General features: G+C 44.0%; 1 protein-coding gene across 2 annotated transcripts in view; it reads left to right on the top strand.

The window, feature by feature from the left end:
- Nucleotides 1–6,174: 6,174 nt before the first annotated feature.
- The window catches only part of DYNC1LI2 (dynein cytoplasmic 1 light intermediate chain 2), a 424,537-nt gene continuing 409,592 nt past the window's right edge, over nucleotides 6,175–21,119 (top strand). Inside the window, exons 1-3 of one of the 2 annotated variants that reach the window (XM_078669984.1) lie at nucleotides 6,175–6,482; nucleotides 9,709–9,782; nucleotides 10,798–10,914. In XM_078669984.1, the coding sequence (XP_078526110.1) occupies nucleotides 6,415–6,482; nucleotides 9,709–9,782; nucleotides 10,798–10,914 (259 nt within the window). In that variant the 5' untranslated portion in view covers nucleotides 6,175–6,414. The remainder of the gene's footprint in view (nucleotides 6,483–9,708; nucleotides 9,783–10,797; nucleotides 10,915–21,119) is intronic. The other variant, XM_078669985.1, reaches the window with a different exon arrangement.

Genomic DNA, 21,119 nt, shown 5'->3' with positions numbered 1-21,119 from the left:
ATAGATATATAGAGTGAGGGCAATAGATAGAGTGAGGGCGATAGAGTGAGTGCAATAGATAGAGTGAGTGCGATAGATAGAGAGGGCGATAAATAGAGTGAGGGCGATAGATAGAGTGAGGGCGATAGATAGAGAGGGCGATAGATAGAGTGAGGGCGATAGATAGAGTGAGGGCGATAGAGTGAGGGCGATAGAGTGAGGGCGATAGAGTGAGGGCGATAGAGTGAGGGCGATAGATAGATAGAGTGAGGGCTATAGAGTGAGGGCGATAGATAGATAGATAGTGAGGGCGATAGATAGATAGAGTGAGGGCGTGCACTGACAACTGGTGGTGTGTGTCTGGTGAAAGCGTGTATTGACGGCTCGTGGTGTGTGTACCTTTTGAAAGTGTGCACTGACGGCTGATGGTGTTTGCCTGGTGAAAGCGTGCACTGACGTTTGGTGGTGTGTTTGTAGCTGGTGAAAGCGTGCACTGACTTCTGGTGGTGTGTGTGAATGGTGAAATTGTGCACTGACGGCTGGTGGTGTGTGTATACCTGGTGAAAGCATGCAGGGATGGCTGGTGATGTGTACTTGCCTGGTGAAAGTGTGCACTGATGGTGTGTGTGCCTGGTGAAAGTGTGTACTATGTCTGATGTGCGCCTGGTGGAAGCGTGCACTGACGGCTGGTGGTGTTTGTGTGTGGTGAAAGCATGTACTGATGAGTGATGGTGTCTGTGCGTGGTGAAAGTGTGCACTGACGGTTTGGTTTTGTGGGATGTATGACGTTACAACGCATACTTTTACAACGACTACCATTACAACTAATTTTTTACAACGCAAAAACTTTTACAACGCATACCATTACAACGCAAGATTTTACAACGTAAATATTGGTAAGTATATAATATTTTTTTTAATATAATTTATTGTAAATTATTAAAATATAATTAAATTGTATTTAATTTTATTTAATTAATTTAATTTAAATATAATTTACATTTATTTTTACAAATTAATCCTGTACCCCAAAAACCCAAAACTGACCCTGAACCCTAAAAATACCCCTTTATCCAAAAACTGAAAACTGACCCTGAACCCTAAAAATACCCCTTTACCCAAAAACTGAAAACTGACCCTGAACCCTAAAAATACCCCTTTACCCAAAAACTGAAAACTGACCCTGAACCCTAAAAATACCCCTTTACCCAAAAACTGAAAACTCACCCTGAACCCTAAAAATACCCCTTTACCCAAAAACCCAAACATATAATATTTTAAAAATATTTATATACTTACCAATACTTACGTTGTAATGGTATGCGTTGTAAAGGTACTTGCGTTGTAAAATCCTGCGTTGTAATGGTATGCGTTGTAAAAGTTTTTGTGTTGTAAAAGTTTCGTTGTAATGGTAGTTCGTTGTAAAAGTTGCGTTGTAATGGTTGTTTCCCGGTTTTCAGTGTAGTTGTGTGTGTGTTTGTTGTGTGTATGTTTTTATGTGTGGTTGTGTGTGCGGTTGTATGTGGTTGTGGGTGTGTGGTTGTGTTTGTGTGTTGTGGGTGTGTGTGTGGTTGTGTGTGTGGTTGTGTGTGTGTGGTGTGTGTGTGGTGTGTGCGTGGTCTGGTGTTGTGTGTGTGGTGTTGTGTGTGCGGTTGCTCTGTAAGGCATTCGCGAGCGTGGCAGTGCTAGAGTTCACACCTTTCAGTGAGAGGCCTTGGGGTAGAGGTGTGCCAGAAAAAAACTCATAACTGCCAGATTGCAGCATAATGTGTACTAAAATAGATCCGCCTAACAAACGTGTGTAAAAGACAATACATAAAAAAATTGTTGGCTAACAATTAGGCGGGTCGGATGGTGGTTTGTATGCCTGGTGGAAGCGTGCACTGACAAACGGTGGTGTGTGTGCCTGGTGGAAGCATGTAAATATAGCTGGTGCTGTGTATGCCTGTTAAAACGTGCACTGGCAGCTGGCGGTGTGTGTCTGCCTGGTGAAAGTGTGCACTGACGGCTGGTGGTGTGTGTCTGATGGAAGCGTGCACAGACAGCTAGTAGTGTGTGTGCATGATGGAAGCATGCACTGACTGGTGATGATGGCTGGTTGTGTGTGTGTCTAGAGGAAGCATGCACTAATGGCTAGTGGTGTGTGTGCCTGGTGGAAACGTGCACTGATGGCTGGTGATGTGTGTGTGCCTGTTGGAATCATGCACTGATGGCTGGTGGTGTGTATGCCTGGTGAAATCGTGCACTGACGGATGGTGTTGTGTGCCTGGCGAAAGTGTGCACTGATGGCTGGTGGTGTGTGTGAATGTTGAGAGCGTGCACTGATGGCTGTTGATGTGTATACCTGGGGTGGACGCGTGCACTGACAGTGCACACTTTCACCAGGCACACACCACCAACCAACGGCTGGTGGTGTGTGCCGGGTGAAAGTGGGCACTGACGGCTGGTGGTATGTGTACCTTGTGGAAGCGTGCACTGATGGCTGGTGGTGTGTGTTTGGTGAAAGTGTGCACTGACGGTTGGGGGGGGTGCCTGGTGAAAGTGTGCACTGATGGCTGGTGGTCTGTGTGAATGTTGGAAGCGTGTACTGATGGCTGTTGATGTGTATGCCTGGGGTGGAAGCGTGCACTGACAGTGCACACTTTCACCAGGCACACACCACCAACCAACGGCCGGTGGTGTGTGCCTGGTGAAAGTGTGCACTGACGGCTGGTGGTATGTGTACCTGGTGAAAGCGTGCACTGATGGCTGGTGGTGTGTGTTTGGTGAAAGTGTGCACTGACGGCTGGTGGTATGTGTACCTGGTGGAAGTGAGCACTGACGGCAGGTGGTGTATGCCTTGTGAAAGTGTGCACTGACGGCTGGTAATATGTGTGCCAAAGAGAAAGTTTTAAAGTGTGCAACGAAAAAAACAAGGTGTTTAATGATAGGGAAACTCTGGACGAGAATGATGTATTTCATCGAGGATCTATTAAAGAAGGCAGGACTGGGGCAAAGGAACCATGCCTCGAAAATTCACTGCACATTCTGCTTCACGTTGTGCAAAAAGACCAAAACATTACATTTTTCGTAAAGAATTAAAAATAAACAAGATAAGTGCCACCCACCACATTGTGCCAATCAAGAGCAACATTTCCTCTGCGGTTCCCAGCATGCACTGTGGTAGGATGGACTGCAGAGCACCTTCTAAGCGATCAAAAGTAGTGGACCCTGAAATTGAGTACCTTAATAAGCCAGCCAGTTACCAAACACTACGATTGAATGCTGGATTGAACAGGAGAGCTTAGGTTTGTGGCTGGAATCATCAATTGAGTTATGATCAGACCCAGTGAGACCCGGCCACTTAAAGCCCTGCCAGCACCTAAAAAACGCTGTACGGATTTAACACAGGTAAACTAAATGTGCAGCTGCCTCAAAACTATTCAAACAATAAGTATGCAAGCGCTAAGGGTTGATCTCTGTGGCTTGTGGCGCTCAAAAGTCCACACAAACACCGGAAGCGCACTGACACTTGTTAAAGACAAACTTGGTGAAAGTACTATTTTAATTTCGAGGCCCTGTTTATAATTTTTTTACGTAGGTATGGAATGGCATTGTGAGTGCTCATTGTAGGTGTAATGTTACTATTTTTTAATAGCTGGATAAATGGACAGAAGCAGCAAAATATTCCAGATGGGCAGCACACTAAGCTAAGGATAGATTTTTAGCTTAAGTTCTTTCGGCCCTTCCCTTTATTAGATCGGCCACGCTAAAATAAGAAACCTCATAGTTTTTTCTATCCCACTTAAAGCCCTGGTGTTTGGAAATAACAATGGTCTGCTTCCGGGTCAGTCTGCTCGGGAGTGGGCTGACTAGTGACTGCCATTGACTTCCTGCAGCGCCAACTGCTTTTCGAAACTCGGAAGCCACTTCCCCTCCCCTCTGAACACTAGTGAGTTCCAGGAAGGCACGGGCGGCAACCGGCAATGCTTTGCTAGTATTTGATAGAGATCTTAAATCACCGTGAGAGTAGGAAGGCTCGAGGGTGGGGGCGAAGCTTTGTGGCGAGAGCTCCGTAAGAGACAATCTGCCCTCAACCAAGCCCCCCCCCCTAACCACTCACTCAAACAAAACCGAGGCTGCCGGGACCAAAAGGAAAAGCGAAGGGGGCGGGGGGGTAGAGCTGCCAGTACTGCCATGAATACTACAGTAAAGCTGGGTCAAAAGCTTCCAGCCACGGGAGTCTATGACTTGTAAATGGCTGATAACCCGTGACCTCTCCTCGGCCCTGGGCCTGTTCACAGAGCCACAGAACAACAGACATCATTAGTATCGGTGGAAAGCGCATTGCAGGCACAGTAATTCAAGCAAGTACTGGTACTCTGAATTGCGTGACAAAATATTTTGAGGGAATGCGATAATACCAAATATGCATTAGTGCTGAATGACCCCTGGCAGGGCTGCGGTCTTGCCGGGCCCACTTACCTCCATATCCTGCTCAACTCACGAGACCCTCCACATGCCGAAATGGTGAACTATAAGGTAGTTAAGCTCATTGCACTAAGCAGCAATGCCCCTCCCTGGCCCACTTAAAGCCCGAGATAGCACTAGCAGAATGATGAGGGTGGCAGGAATCGGAGGGAAAGGGGTTAAGTGTCACTGGAAATACTGGTGCGAGAAACGGAAAGCATGAGAGAAATCAGATGGGTCGAACTCAAGTTAAATCTAGCCTGCAAGAGGGAGAAAATCGCCATAAATTGAATGATGGCACAAACACTTTGAAGAGTGATTTTGAAAACGTAAAGGAAAACAGCTATAATATTAAATATCTACGAAGGAACAACATGAAATTGACTGTAAAGTACGAGGCATGGCAGAGTGTGAGGCATAGAAGAGGCAATCAGATAGGTAGGACTTTGCAAAAGACAGCTGGATACTGAGACCGAAAAAAAAACCTACTGGTGCGAGAAACGGAAAGCATGAGAGAAATCAGATGGGTCGAACTCAAGTTAAATCTAGCCTGCAAGAGGGAGAAAATCGCCATAAATTGAATGATGGCACAAACACTTTGAAGAGTGATTTTGAAAACGTAAAGGAAAACAGCTATAACATTAAATATCTACGAAGGAACAACATGAAATTGACTGTAAAGTACGAGGCATGGCAGAGTGTGAGGCATAGAAGAGGCAATCAGATAGGTAGGACTTTGCAAAAGACAGCTGGATACTGAGACCGAAAAAAAAAAAACCAAGGCAGCGCTGGGAGGGGGGCTGGGCAGAAATGCGAGTGAAGTGTGAAGCAGTGGGCGGGGAGGCAGGAGCAAATGGTATGGGGAGCCTTTGAAGAGCAAGCCAGAAACACCAGGGGGGCGGAGAAGCAGATTGCCTAGGAGGCAGGCAGAAGGCTCGGGCTCGTGCATGATCACATGCACTCGTGGAAAACCTCTTTTTGGGTGACCTTAGTTTAAGTCTTGGTTTCACTGCTATAGACTCGTCCTATTCCATTCCTGCGGAATGGGAATAGGCCGAGACCTAAAAAATAGTATATTGTATTAATAATTCAAAGTGCTCCATAGTTTCAGAATATTTGTAAAATTAGAGATAGGGAATTAAATTAACATACTTTTAATTTTAAAAGGGATGTTATTTTTTTATTGACATTTTAATTATTTGTAGTTTGATTTTTTTAAATGTTTGCTTTTCTGTTTTAATAAAAATCAATATATAAGTATTAAATGTATTTAAATAAGTGATAAGTATTTTTTTATTTTTGGATAGTTCATTTTGACATTTTAGTAACTTCAGCCTGCCACAAAGGAGTTAACTTCAGCATCACAGACGTTGCTTTCGCTGATGTGTTCACTACTGTTGTTCTGTTCTGCTTTTAAGAAGCGAGAACATCGAAATGTTGAAAGTCTGCTGCATCGTGATATACTTTCAAGCACAAAGCTATTGTGGGACGCGCCACTCCGCTTCCTGATTACTTGGCACAGCTGTTGGGCGAGTCTGAAAAAGAGAGGCGGGCCTAACATGATGATATAAAAGATAATAAAAACACAGGGCCTCGGAAGCAAGAACAATGCGCCAGCACGGCAAGGTATCATGGAAATAGACAAAGGCCGGTCACCCGCCCCGGGCGCAACCATGGGAATAAAAATAACAAGCTCTTCTAACGGAACCCATTTGACAGTGAGTCCGCTGTCTATTTTCTTGATCAGCAGAGGTGGGCGGAAGACTGTGTGATCTCATTCTCTAGCATAGAGCCACCGCCTGGCTGAGGTGTCTTCGCGGTGCCTGAGTGGAATATGAAGGCATAGAGGCGTCGTCTGTGCTTGCGTTGTCTTCAACGCAGCTGTCAGGCTAGGGCTCGCGCGCCTGCGTACGGCCAGCTGTGGGTGCGGTGTCTGTTGGGTCCTCGCCCACCGGGTGATGTCACTGCCCCAACCCGCAGTGTAAGATGGCGGCCGCGGTGGAGAAGCGGCTGCTGGATGGAGAAACCGATGAGGATGAGGGGCAGAACTTGTGGTGAGAGTCAGAGAATAGAATGGTGTGTCAATGGGATGACAGAAGGCAATCAAGGAAGGGTGTCACGTAATGAGTCAGGAGGTGACATTAAGGTACGCCGAAGGGATAGGAAGGCGGAGAGGCAAGAAAAGGATGGAGGAGGAAGATACTGGATGGAAGAACGAAGGAGGGATGGAGATGGGCAGGACAGGAGTCTGGTAGAAACTACAGCCGGTACATGAGACTTGAGTATCCGATACCACATACCCATCTCGCAGTAGATAAGGACGGACCATAGAATATCCCTGTACCGAACAACACACAGCTGACTACACCTTCCCCGAGAAGCGAGTTAACAGGCTGGCTAGGTGAAGAGAGACACTACGGGCCCAGACTGCATCCACTTCAAACTGGACATGTTTGACACAGGCAGAGCACACATCCCATGTGAGAAGAAAGACATTTGTACTAGGGCCATCACTGACTTCCAAGCAACATGACTAACCCGGGAGCATCGGGACATGCTCGATAGCGCATTTTCTGACTTGACCTCTCTGTCAAAAATGACATGAGTGGGCAGAGCTATAAACTTGATTAAACAGATTGGGAGCTGATGTGGTTGGCTCGAAAGGGCTCTGCTAAAAAGTGTAACTACAAATCTGTTCCAAGACTTGCAGGCTATGTAATTTGGGCGTGGCTTAACATGTGTTAACTAAAATCCTTTGCTTCACACGTGCCACCTGAGCAGTATTTATTTGTATGCATTTCTGTGAGTTTTCTGTTATTGCATTGACTTGTCTCGCAACAAGAAGTTAAGCTCACAAGCCAGGACTATTGGCTTTGCCAGTGCTTATTAGCTGTAGCAAATAAAATAGTAACAACGACTTTGTTGTGAGTAATTGGACTTGAAAATGTTTCCATTCTAAAAATATGACACTGATTTAAACTAAGGTCTGTGGAACGAGAAGTGGCCTTCAGAGTGTCTCCAACACCCTTATTCTCCCCTTCACACCAATCTTTTTTGCAGTCTGTATCTGTTAGACACTTATCCCTTTATCTCCCCACATTTCTAAAATCCTTCATCTGATTATCTCAAATTTCTCCACGATTGCTATTGGCAAATGTGTCTATCGTTCTGTGCGCTCTACCGAGAGGCCAAGGATTGTGTGCATGTTGTCTTTATGATCCACTGTCGAGCACTGTGATAAACTCGCACTGCATTTTATATCAACTTCAGCGGTTTTAATCGTGAGCCGCCGTAAACACCCACCAACATGCTGAGCTAACTAGGACACCTGAAGGCGACTGAGCTCATACTGTGCACTCTACAAGAGACTGTGATGTCTTTCTGTAGATTTGTCATGCATCTTGGAAAAAAACAGTCTTAAGGAATGCAAGGTGATGTAAAGTGCGAATAGGGATTGCATTGCTGACATGGACTACCTTAGGTTTTTACAGTCATTTTGAGAAGTCGATCAACGTAATTGTGAGTGTAGTTAAAGACATGAATATAGATTCTTATGGTAACCCTTTCAAGTTCGTTTTTTTAATTATTGGTCAGAGACCACGCAGGACCTTCCCCACTTAAAGCCCTGTGACTGGCCAACAGCAGAGCCTGTAGAACAAGAAACTTGGCAGTGTACATACAGGATGACTGAAAACTTGCAGAACTTGAGTACATTCCTTATGAGAGTAAACCAAACATCCCTTACAGTACACCCTGTGTGAACGAAAAGACGAATCGGGAGCGCCCCTTCTTTGAGAAGTTAAATTGCCAATAGTGCATCCTGTGCTGGAAGGGTCACAAATGCCCACTAGCACCTTGCCAGTGAGAAGTAATATTATTGACCCTGACTAATTCCCCACCCCGTAAGCAGGACCCTCTGTAAAGTTCAATGAATAGACATTTATTTGACAGAGGAGTCTTGATGAATTTGATCATGATTGATTCTGAGTAAGTTCTATATGTGATGAGTGAATAAAAGTTGATCTGTCCCATGGCTTATTGAATGCGGAGGAGGACTTCACGCTCTAAATCACATGCTTATAAAGTTTACATAACTACTATGAATTGGAGTCTACTTTACATAAATACATTACAAGTATCACTTTTCCTTAGACAAGATGATGACTATATAACCCTCCACTTGGGATAGCCTGATGTTTGTTGCTGTACAATTGTATTTTAAATATACAACTTTATTATGTAACCCATTCAATAAAGTTTGCTAGTTTTAGATTTCCCCAAAATGTATGTAGCATAGAATATGAGAGATGCAAGATATCCAGTACAAACCAACATAGTTAAACTTGCAATTATCACACTACAAAGGCAGTTGTCTTTACATGTCTTTGAATGTTAACCACCCAATTTAACTAGAAAGCTCTAGAAAAAAGGTCACCGGAAACCTGCACATGTATTCCCAGCCTCTCTCAATTCTAAAATAAGTTTTTACATGTTTACTCATAGCTGCTTAGCAAAATTTTGGTCAAGGCAGATTGATTCTTCTAATGTTGAAGGATCAGCCCGCACACATCTCTAGACTACTGAGAATGTTCGCTTGACCTCAGGTGATTTAGATTGGAAATGTCATCAGCTATTAAAAAGTATTGGGCCCGGAGAGCTTTTATGCAGAGGAAAAAGAGAATTCCAATTGGTGCAGTCCACAGCAAGTTAGTTGTATGATGTAGAACAGTATGTCATACGGAGCTACAGGCTCTTGCCTGTTTTTTTTTTACCACCTAGAATCAGTAAAGTGCAGCCAAAAAAGGAATACAGTCGTCCTACCTCCTCGGGGCTCTGCCCTTTTTGGTATCCTGCTCGCTTGTAGATAAGTTCCAGCCAAGTGGCATCAATAGAACACAACAGTTATATCTTTTTTGTATTTGTCTGCTAATGTATGTAAAAGCGATTTTGAATAAAAGGACCATGTTTTATTCTGGTTGTCTAAGAATCACTTCCCCCTCTTAATGCAGCATTAACACTATAATTAACTTGAATCTTGCCACTTTATCCATATATAAACGTAAGGCATTTGACTAGTAGTAGAAAGTTATTTTGTCACAAACACATGATAAAATTGACCCAACACTGTTTAGCTGCTGCCATTTTTCTATCTTTGTTTCAGCGCTAATACCTTTTTTTTTTTTTTTTTTTTTTTTAATGTCTTATTGTATGCATACGTTTATATTTGTTATGTTTGCTCTGATTGCCTCAGGCATTAAATGATTTGTGTTGTTCCTGCAGGTCTTCAATCCTGAGTGAAGTTTCTACCAGGTCCAGGTCTAAGCTTCCATCTGGGAAAAATATTCTAGTGTTTGGTAAGTAGAGATTCGAGCCCTGGCTGTACCTTCTGTTTCACATACTCTCGCTGATTCCATAAACATTTTTGTGCACCTAAGTCAAACTTACTCGCCCAAAAAGTTGCATCAGTAGTCATAGATGCTAGATGGGGCTTACTAATCATCTAACGAAGTCCACAGTAAGCATGAAACTGTATACGTCGGAGTTCAGTGTGTTGACATCTTACCACGCCCAGAAGCTAACAAAACAGGCACAACATTTATAGGTTTTGCCTTTTTATTGGGAAAAATGGCGATCACGGTGTCCTGAAAATCAACCACAACAACTCCCCTGGAAAAACTGTAGGAAGAAGCAGAGTATTGCTCTTCATCCTGTGGACTCTGTAGGTGACTACTAACACGTGGTATGAAGTGTTCCTTTTGTTTACATCAGAGCGAAGGATGAACAGCATACCGACAAGCCCAGACACCATACATCCTGTAGTAATTCAACACTCTCCCTATAAGTATAGTAGATCTCACACTCCAGGGTCGGACTGGCCACAGCGGGCACCAGGCATTTGCCCTGTGGGCGATTGGCTGCAAACTGGAGTTTACCCTATGGTAGCTGCACATTACATCGAGAGCTGCGGCACTCTGCCTAGACCTTCCTTCTCTTTTCCTGGCTAGAACACCTTAAAAACCCTTCCTATCGAGACAACTAACGAACCGTGGCAGAATGCTCCTGTTTTGATTTCTTTCTGTTATTAGATACTTTTTCTAGCTTGTTAGATATTCAAAGACAAATCTAGCCTTGCCAACTGGTAACTAACTTGTTTGGCAGTAGACGAACTTGAGTTAAACTAATTTGCATGCACTTGACATGTAACAGAAAAAGCAACTTAGTAGCCCCCCCCCCCAACCTCCCTATATTACCGCACACTCCACCATGTAAGAGGGACAACGTCTAACCCTGTATATTGAATATAAAACATTATTCTAACCGTGACTTTATTACGTACTTTACAATGCAAGTAAAGCTGCTGTCTTGCAGGTGAGGATGGCTCCGGTAAGACAACTCTTATGGCGAAACTGCAGGGAGCAGAGCATAACAAGAAAGGAAGGGCTCTCGAGTACCTCTATCTTAGTGTCCACGATGAAGACATTGATGGTAAAGTTGTCATTTTGTGTTGAGTTTTCTGTTCTTGTTGACATGCGATTGTGTGCTGATTTCATATGTTCACTTCACTTTTGTTTATTGGTTTGCGAGCAGTGCATTCTAAAACTTGAATTACGCATGACAGCTTCTCTTATGCTAGCAGTCATATTATCATTCATATGTGCCTACCGTGCCAGTGAAAAAAATCTGCTTCCCCCAGGGTTCACTTTCTCGTTGGTTGGTGTTTTTATGATGATAGTTCTGCTCAACCTTGCAAAATTGTAATGTTCCTACCTAATTTTCGTTGCAAATCTTTGCTTTCCTTGGATGGAATTTTTCGAGAGGCTTTGCATCCCCAAATTCAAGCTGAATTTGTACTAAACAGATTGCATAGAAACTGTACCTTGTGTACAAGGTTTTTTTTTTCAATGTTGCAACTTTGAATGAAAAGTACCCTAATAGTTTTCTGTATTACATAGAATTTCATGTAATGTTGTCCCAGGGGTGTCTATTTCGCAGCATTGCTGTATGACTGAGTTACCATTTAGCGTAATGCCTTCTACTTTGTAAAGATGATCATTTCACTGGAAAGTGATCAGAGTAGAAAACCTAATAAGCTAAATGTTGGCATGTCCTGGGTGGTTAGTGTGTTTTCACTGTTGGTACCTTTTTGCAATTTTTAAGATACAGTGGTTCTGTCTATGGTTTTGTGGGTTATTTGTATCTGTATTTATCCATATTTACTTTGGGTTTTGTGAAAAAGTAAGCTGAAATTAGTATATTTCCACATTTATTTAACCGATAAATATGTACTCGTGCTTGTATGTCTGCCAGGTTTCAGTGCTGTTAACACCCACAGAAGATAAATCAGTGCCCTTATATGAAAATATGCACATTTCAGTATCAACCATGGGCATATCTACTGCTGTTAGGGGTGCCGCTCGAGAGTGGATTGAGACTAAGGACTCCTCTTCATCGACCTTGTGGAGTGTGTGGAGGTCCCTGCCCTTTGTGGACCCTGTTGTTGCTGATAGTTTCCCTGGAATAGCGTGACTGCAGAGGCGAGTGGTGCGGAGACCGGGACTGCGAGGACCAGCATTCTGAGAAACACCTACAGCTGGTTCCTCTTCCCGGCAGAGCCGCGCCCCCTCCTAGTGCCACGCCCCCTTAAACTTGTAAGCACGATCCCTTAACGCGCAGCGCGGGACGTAGCCCGGGGCGAAGCCCGGGCAAAGGGTGGGCCGTCTACGGCCGTCAAAGGACGTTAAAGGAAGGGACGGGCTACCCCCCTAACGTTTGATTCCCGGTAAGAGACTATCTTCCCTATCACCATCTGCTGGAAATCCGTTATAGAGCAACAAACGATAAGACACTGTGTATTTGTCGCTGTTAACTGTGTATGCAGATTGAATTCGTTATCCCTGTGTAACCATGTCCTCGGACACTGGCAAATCAAAGAACATAACTGTTAATACATCAAAGGGGGCAGTAACTGGTACTATAGACCAATTCTTTAAACGGGTGACTATTGTCCTAGAAAAGGAAATTGCCGATACCGAAAAACGTTTATCCATTGACCTCTTAACCGGCAAACGCTCCTCTCTAGGATTGATTGGGAAAGCATGTTCACCTGATGTAATAGCCTTAGATTCCCTGAGTTGCAACGTTCCCTCAACTAGTATTACTTTTATCACTCCCCCAGGGACTGGAGGGGATGTGGGGATAAATAGGATCAACTTCAACGATCTTACGTCCCCCTCTAACCTCCTAGTTAGCCCCAACTCATCAAGACTATCCAGCTCACCCAAACTACCCGTTCCTTCCCCGGTAATCTTAGAACAAGTCGAAAACCAGCCAAAGAAAAAGACGACCCTCTCCCTCGTCCCCAAGTACAACCACCACCCTGGATACAACACCCCAACCCATACGGTCTCCCAAGTCTATTGCCCCACACACATCGAACAACAAAACCGGGTCACTTCCTGATCTAAACTTGGAGAACGAACTTCTGTCAAAAATAGAGGTTATAGTGAAGTCACTTCTACTCCCTCTTTTGGAGAGAACGAGACTAATAAGTACACATTTAGACAAGTTGGGTAAACAAATAGAAGGGAACACCTTGGCCTTAACGAAATTGTCAATATCACAGCACAAAAATTCCATCCCAAACTCTACTGTCCCTAATGCCCCACAAATAGAACAACCATCTACCAGTGGTGTACCCCCAAAATCTGTCACCACGCAGGGGAAAAAAGCATTAGTAAAATCCTCAAAAGAAATAACCAATAAAGGAAAACCTAATCCATCCGTAAATACCCCAGTAAAAAATGGAACCACTGAAATTGATAGGGGAAATAATGCCACAGAGAAGAACCAAGTAGAAACAAATCTCCACTTAGCGAAGACTAAACCACCTATGATAAATAAACCAGTTAGGGAAAAGGGAGAACAGTTAAATCAGCGCCCTAAAAGATCCACACCTAGGATAGTGGATTTACCCCCGGATTCTGCGCCATATACCATCATCATGACCGGGGTTCCGGAGCTAGCAGAGGGGGTCAGAGAGAACTACCACGCCCTAAAAAAATAAAACCATCTGCTGGCTGAGGCAAAATAGACCCCTTCCGGCACATGTAAATGGGGAAATCTTAACAGTAATGCGTGCTGTGTGGGTGGGATCAAGACCAAAAGATAAGAGGGGGGATGTGATAATTATAAATTTCAGGGACCATAGAGCGGTAAGGTGCATTGGTGACTGGTATGAGGCCATAGGGGGAGATAGTATTTCTGCACATTATGTCAGCTACTTTTACCCACGAGAACTGATAACTAACTTAAAGCATAATCAATCGAAAAGATATCGCTCAGACTGGAGAGAAGTAGGATATCAACCCTTTCAGAAACATCTTTTTAACCAACCTCCTCAACCACTATATTCCCAGTCACAGTGGGGGAATCAGGATAACAACCACCAATCATTTCCAGAATTTAATATACCCACATTCAACCCTTTCTCAACACTGTTTGGCCTGGAAGAAGTAGACTGACTTGATAGAGAACTACCCTCCCTACTAAAATACACTCCGGCACAATCCATCAGCCTACAGGGTGACACCATTCTTATAGGTCCGGTAGAAAGACACAAACCAGAAGGGGAAATCAAGTTGGCCCGACCGAATGTGATATCCATGAAAGGGGGGGAAAATCCTATCCTGGGGAATACAACTAGCAGTATACCCGATCCAACATATGAAGAACGAAACTTGGTATTAGGGACACCTGCTTCAATTAAGGAGAGTAGTACAAACGAAAGATTAGACCTTGGCAGGAAAGCAGTAAAAACACAAATCATGTTCTGGAATATAGCGGGCCTCCGTGCAAAAATTATGGATGGCAGCGTTCTGGAGTTTGCTAAAGATTATCAAGTGTTAGCCCTCCAGGAGACCTGGCTTACCACAGAAATGCATCTGACGGGATATAAAACGTACTTTTCACCAGGTATTGCAGGCACCCATGGTAGGGCAAAGGGTGGGCTGAAAATCTATATAGCGAACACTATACCAGGGTTAGAAATTACCGCACTCAGTCTAGAACCCAATTACCAGATACTGAGACTGGTCTTCCAGACAAAGCGGGTCTTTCTTTTCGTAAATATGTACGACAACTTAGAGGAAAGTGAGAGAGTGAAAACACTTGGGGCTCTCCACAAGAAACTCCTCACTTGGACAAAACAAACACGAGGTTTAGAACCCCCAAGCATTGTTTGGGGTGGTGACTTTAATCACCACCCCTGTGAAAGGAAAAATAGTAACATCTGTGGTATGGGGTACGAAACAGATGAGCAAACAATCCACTTTAGCCACTCAGTGGTGGGAGACTTCTTAAATGAAACTCTATCTAGTCTAGACCTAGTAATATTAAATGAAACAAATCCCCTCTGTGGGAAATTGGACACTACCTATCTCGGAAGGGGTAGCGAATCAACAATCGATTATATTTTGATCACAGCGACCCTTGTACATAAGACTGAGAATTTTAGAGTGATAATAAATACATTAAGTGATCATGCTGCTTTAGCCTTTGATCTAACTATAGAGCAGGGCGATCTATCAGCACAAATCATAATGACCACCCTTGCCCAGAATAACATACACCTAAAAAAAACAAATCGTTATACTCTTGGCTGGGGGAAGATAGACCCTGATGAGCTAACAAATAAGGTAGTAACAGCGGCGTATCCGGCAATAATGAAGTGTCTAGACACTGACGCAAGAGATGAGGAAGTCATATCCCATTTTAAGATGATTCTAGAAAAGGTAAATGCATGCCTGACAATGAAGCTTAAAGGGAACATGGCAGTGAAAAAAGGATGGTTTAACCACGACTGCTCAGTGGCCCATAAAACTCTAAAAAGAGCGCTAACAAAAACTATCAGAGACCAAGAGGAGGTTAGGACCCTGAGAAAAGCATATAGGTTGGCATGTAAAGTGAGAAAAGAGGAATTAAAGAAAGCCTTATGGAATCAACTCCATGAGAGCTCACTAAATAGAAATAGCGATTTATTTTGGAAGGTGGTGAAAGCACCCTTTCTGATGGATACAAAGGACCACCCAAAAGTAGAAGTCACGATTGAGGGACCAATCTGGGTAAATCACTTTTTGAAAATCTTTGGTAAACCTCCAGAAGTAGTGTTAATAGAAGGAAATAGGGAAAAACAAGGTAAACCATTTCCAATCCCATTGGAAGTAGAACTATATGAGGTAATAAACGCAGTTAAAGCAAGTAAAGGTGGAAAAGCCCCTGGCACGGATCGGGTACCAGTTGACTTTTTTAAATTCAAATTAGATCTGTGGGCCCCAATTATAACAAGCATTTGCAATGCAATAGGTCTCGTATTAGGAAAGTTAGAGCTATTGGTATTGTAAAGGACACATTTTTTATTTTGGTTTTGTTTTTGAAAATTGCGAAATTAATAGCTTTGTCATTTACAATGCCAACAGTTATAACTCTCGCAAATGTGACACCTATAGCATTTGTAATGCAATATGTGTTGTATTTACGTGACTTACATGTATTGATATTACAAATAACAATGGCTTATCATTTTTTAAAATAATTAATACTTAAATAAAAGTTATTGTAATTTATAATGGCAATAGCTTAAACTTTTGTAAATAACATTTGTGAAGATTATGTTCAGTGTATTTTATTGTGACGAAAATCCAAGAACATATGTCAAATATTAACATCTTTTTGTGACATTTGTAATAAAGCTTGAAACATTGATATAACATATTTGAACCAGTTGTTGTTGAATGGTTGCACAGATTGATGCTGTGGTGGAGCTCAGTGATGTTGTGGTGCCACCGAGTGATGCTGTGGTGGTGCTGAGTGATGCTGTATGCTATTCTATGTTTTGTTTTGCTATCCTATGTTTTGTTTTGTTATGCTATGTTGTTTTGTTATGCTATGCTATGTTTTGCTATGCTATGCTATGTTATGCTATGCTATGTTTTGCTATGCTATGCTATGTTTTGTTGTGTTTTATTATGCTATGCTTTGTTTTGCTATGCTATGTTTTGTTGTGTTGGTATGCTATGCTGTGTTTTGCTATGTTATTATGTTTTGTTATGTTTTGTTCAGCCATGCTATGTTTTGTTTTGTTAAGCTATGCTGTTTTGTTGTGTTTTGTTATGCTATGTTTTGTTATGTTATGCTATGTTTTGTTATGTTATGCTATGTTTTGTTATGCTATGCTATGTTTTGTTTTGCTATCCTATGCTTTGTTTTGTTATGCTATGCTATGTTTAGTTTTGCTATCCTATGCTTTGTTTTGTTATGCTATGTTTTGTTGTGTTTTGTTATGCTATGCTATGTTTTGTTATGCTATGCTATGTTTTGCTCTGCTATGCTTTGTTATGCTATGCTATGTTTTGTTATGCTATGCTATGTTTTGCTCTGCTATGCTTTGTTATGCTATGTTGTTTTATGCTATGCTATGCTTTGTTGTGTTTTATTATGCTATGCTTTGTTTTGCTATGCTATGTTTTGTTATGCTATGCTATGTTTTGCTGTGTTTGGTATGCTATGCTGTGTTTTGCTATGCTATATGTTTTGTTAAGCCATGCTATGTGTTGTTGTATTTTGTTATGCTATGTTTTGTTATGTTATGCTATGTTTTGTTATGCTATGCTATGTTTTGTTATGCTTTGTTGTGTTTTGTTGTGTTTTGTTATGCTATGCTATGCTTGCTGTGTTTTGTTATGCTTTGTTGTGTTTTGTTATGCTATGCTATGTTTTGACATTTTCAGTGCAATGTCACTCAAACGTTTCTATCTTAACATGAACTTTGAGTGACATCGCAAAAAAGAAAGACAAGCGCAAGGTTGACATTGGACATTTCCAGTGCGATGTCACTTAAAAAACAAGTTTGTAAAGTTATAAAAATATTAAAGTTACATGAACTGTTGTGCGGTTAAGTCTAGTTAAATGTAGCAGCACGATCTGGAAATACAGCAGTTTAAAGGAAGGCATATGGGACAAATTGTATTTGGGGCTAAAATCAGCATTTTGCAATGGAAGGGCAAGAGAGTCATGACTTCACAGGGGAAGGGTAGAGTAAATACATACTTGTGGGCAAAGCAATAGCAGGAGCCTATAGCAGGAGTTCTAACCCCTGTATGAAATCTCAGCAGAGGTGAAAGAAGGAGTATGGATGTGGGGGGTGCAGCAATGGGAGTTTAGCGTCCCTGGGGGCTGACGCAGCAGAGGATATGGGAGGCTCCAATTCCAGGAGGGGGCCCTGGTGCCTGGAGCAGGGAGGGATGCTGCGAGGCTCTGCCTCCCCTCACTTCTTGGCTCATCTGCTGCAGGAAGTGTGTGGGTTTTTTAACTGATTAGTATAGCATAAAGCAAAGTACGTACATGTCGTGAATTACAATGGTGAAAAAACATGGATGAATGAATTGAAATTATAAAAACCACAAGTACCATAATACCTCGCGTGAAATGAATCCCTCAACGGGGGCCGAGCACTTTTAAATGTTGAACGAGCTGATTTGTCGGGGTAGCTCTTACGCTTTCAGGCATATTAACATGGTCCGTCGGAGCCTTGCTTCCTGTGCGGGGGTGCGTGCGCCCCTCGAGAGGCAATTCTATCCCTTGCCCTTTGATCTGTGCCCTTGTCTACACTGTGAGTAGATGCTTTTTTTTACAAAACTTAAAGAAAAATCAACATATGTTTGTGAAAAGTTACAGTGCTGAGCATGAATGAATGACAATTGAGAGACTACGAATACCTTGATGCAAATGAATCTAAAGGGGGTGGACCTGCCCAACCTGAAAAGCGTGTGATCTGCAATTACTTTATATCAATTTAATTTCCTGTGTTGTCATTGGGACATTCTTCAGAGCATTACATTTAAATATAGCACCCAGAAGCGATCCAGTCTATACAGTGCTCTGTGAAACTAGAAGTTTGCACTTAATGCTAACAAAGCGCATAGGGAAATAAATAAAATGTCATGCAAACTCAACCCCAGCCTCAAGTACCTCTGGCGCTATTACCGGACTGGTGGTCTGAGCGCCTCTTAAGATTTGTGGGCGCTAGTGTGCGGTTGGGGGTCAGGGGTCTGGTTTCAAACACATAAGGGCAGCATTGTAAAGAACAGCAGTCACAAAGAGTGTTTGAACTGTTTTGTGTGTTGAAAAATTGTCATGTAGCGCTCGTATGCTGCCTGTCTGCCGTTTCAAAGCGCTTTGAGACACTGTAAACATGCAGGCAAGACAGGGCTCGGAGAATACAGCGATAGTGTAATATGTATGCAGGGTAGAGCCCCCCCCTGGGTTCAAAGGGTTCCAGCCAGCAGGATATATTCTGGTTGTCGATCTGTCCACCCCAGCTGTCAACGCGTATTTACAAAACAAGCTCCTGGCATTGGAGGGGGAGGGGAAATGCGGCTCGGGAGCAAATGGTAACGATGGCGCGTGAATGGGAATAGCGGCCGTGGGAGGTGGGAGGGGAAGTCGGAGAGTGCGAAGTGCAGGCGGGGGCGGGAGCGGAGCCTTTGAAGTGTGTGAAGCTCTCCGCAGGCAGGCGGAGCATTCACGAGACCACATGCACTTCTTGTTTGTAGTGGTTCGGCTTCCTCTTCAGAAAGAATCCAAAGGCAGCTTTGCAAACCCTTGGACCTCCTCAGCTGAGGTCTTAGAGTGAGAGGCATGACGTTTAAACTGCCCACTTCTAATTCCAAATGTTTGTGGAAAAATATTTTTTGCTTCAGTGCTCAGAATAGCGCCTATGTGGTGTGAAGCGCTATTTACAACACTCCCCCGATCGCTGAGGCAGAGTGGATAAGTGAGTCATCTGCCATTACCCTAGCCTGGACATTATTGATGATTGAGGAGGGGTATGCACATATGTACTACCGCTGGGTTGTGATTTGGTCCGCCCAGATTAGCACTGCACCACTGTAATCGGTGAGCTGTACTTACAGCACCACCACTTTAAAACAATATCTTCTCTTTGTCTGGTGCAGCAGCATCGTTTTAAAGTGCTCCGTTCTAGCTCTCTGCTGCAGCCGGCAAGCAGTCTCTCTTCAATTGCGCTTCCTCTTCAAACCCGATGTTGTTTCCTGACAGTGCACACATATCGGAATCAGAGTAGATGAGTGAGTCATCCGCCATTGCCCTGGTATCTATCATGATTGATGACACTGATAAGGCGTGGTTGAGGCTCCGGTCACAAGGCAAGAAGGCAAGAAGAGGGAGAGGGGACATACAGCGAGAGAGAGGAGACAAAAAAGACAGCGGGAGCCCTGGCAATGGGATAGGGTGGAAGAGGGAGGGAAGCAAGAGAGAAGACGACTGAGAGGCGTTATTTGGAGGTAGAGCAGCACTGAGTAAAGAACAGGGAAACTACAGGAGAAGGGAGTAAGACACGAACAGGACAAACAATGATCTAGAAGCACGGAAGAAAAGGGAAGTGTGGCAGAGGAACAGTGGAATGCTGATAAATAAGGCAGGGGCGCGAGCCAGAGGAGAGCAGCAGGAAGAAACAGGAAGGAGGAGCATGAGGGGAAAGGGCCTTGGTGCCAACGGATTGCGAGGGAGGGAGAGGAGCGCAAGGCAGAGAGTGTGGACGGAAGGAAAAGAAGAATAGCCAAGTCGGAAAGTGAAACTAAAAATGCTGCGTGCGGGGGGGGTTGCAGCGGGGCTACAGGGCAGGGAGAGGGAGGAAAGAACAGCTGTGAGAGAGCTTGATGGGGTGAAGCAGGAGAGGGCAGAGAGATAAAGACAAGCCGGGGTGCCAACCTTCGTGTAGCCCTGTGAGGAGGAGGGAGGGGGGAGAGAGTGCGCTGTGCATACCAATGGCGAGGTTAGCAGCGAAGGGGCCTGAAGCGCATCAGCAGGCGAGCCCTAAAGAGAGCCAAAATGGATCAAGGGAGCAGCAGGGCAGGGGGAGAAAGGAGGGGGGATTTTGCGAGGCTTCTGGCGGGGGGGGGGGGGGCGGGGGGAGAAAGGAGGGGCAGCGGAATGCGTGCGAGGGGAGGAGAAGTGTGGCAGGCAGATGTGCGGCCTGGTGAGGGGGCGGAAATGCGAGCCTGGTGGGGGCAGGCGGATTAGGGAGATGCTCGTGCTTGTGTGGTCACGTGACCCGCTTTGTGGCCACGTGACCTCACATGCACTTGGAAGAAACGCCAGTGGTTTCACTAGCCGATCAAGCACTATAATTCTCCCCCATTTCCCATTGCTTCGCAATGGACAAGGACGAGACCTAAAAAGGGTGTTTGATGCTACGATGAAGTGTGGACTGCTCACATCTTGGACCCAATCAATTTTGGTACCAATATTCAAGAAGGGAAATAGAGAGGAGGTGTCCTGCTATCGCCCGATCTCACTCCTGGACTCGCTGGGGAAAGTACTGGGCAGAGTGGTTCTCCAGCGCTTACAGGAGTGGGCGGACGATACCGGGACCCTCTCGGACATCCAGTATGGTTTCCGAGAGGGCTTCGGGACAACGGAACAAGCCCTGAACCTGGCCCTGATGATGGGAAAGTATGTGTCGGCTAAGCGGGAAAAGCTATATATGGTATATGTCGACCTATCCGCAGCGTTTGACTGCGTCTGCCACACAAAACTATCGTCAGTTCTGACTGATATGGGAATGGATTTGGTTCTTGTAACTTCTCTCAGAGAACTATACTCCAACGCCTCCT

The sequence above is a fragment of the Lissotriton helveticus genome, chromosome 12, assembly GCF_964261635.1.
Source record: "Lissotriton helveticus chromosome 12, aLisHel1.1, whole genome shotgun sequence".
NCBI classification, from domain to species: domain Eukaryota; kingdom Metazoa; phylum Chordata; class Amphibia; order Caudata; family Salamandridae; genus Lissotriton; species Lissotriton helveticus.
Note: the sequence above shows the minus strand (reverse complement) of the source record. Positions and strands in the feature narration are given on the sequence as shown.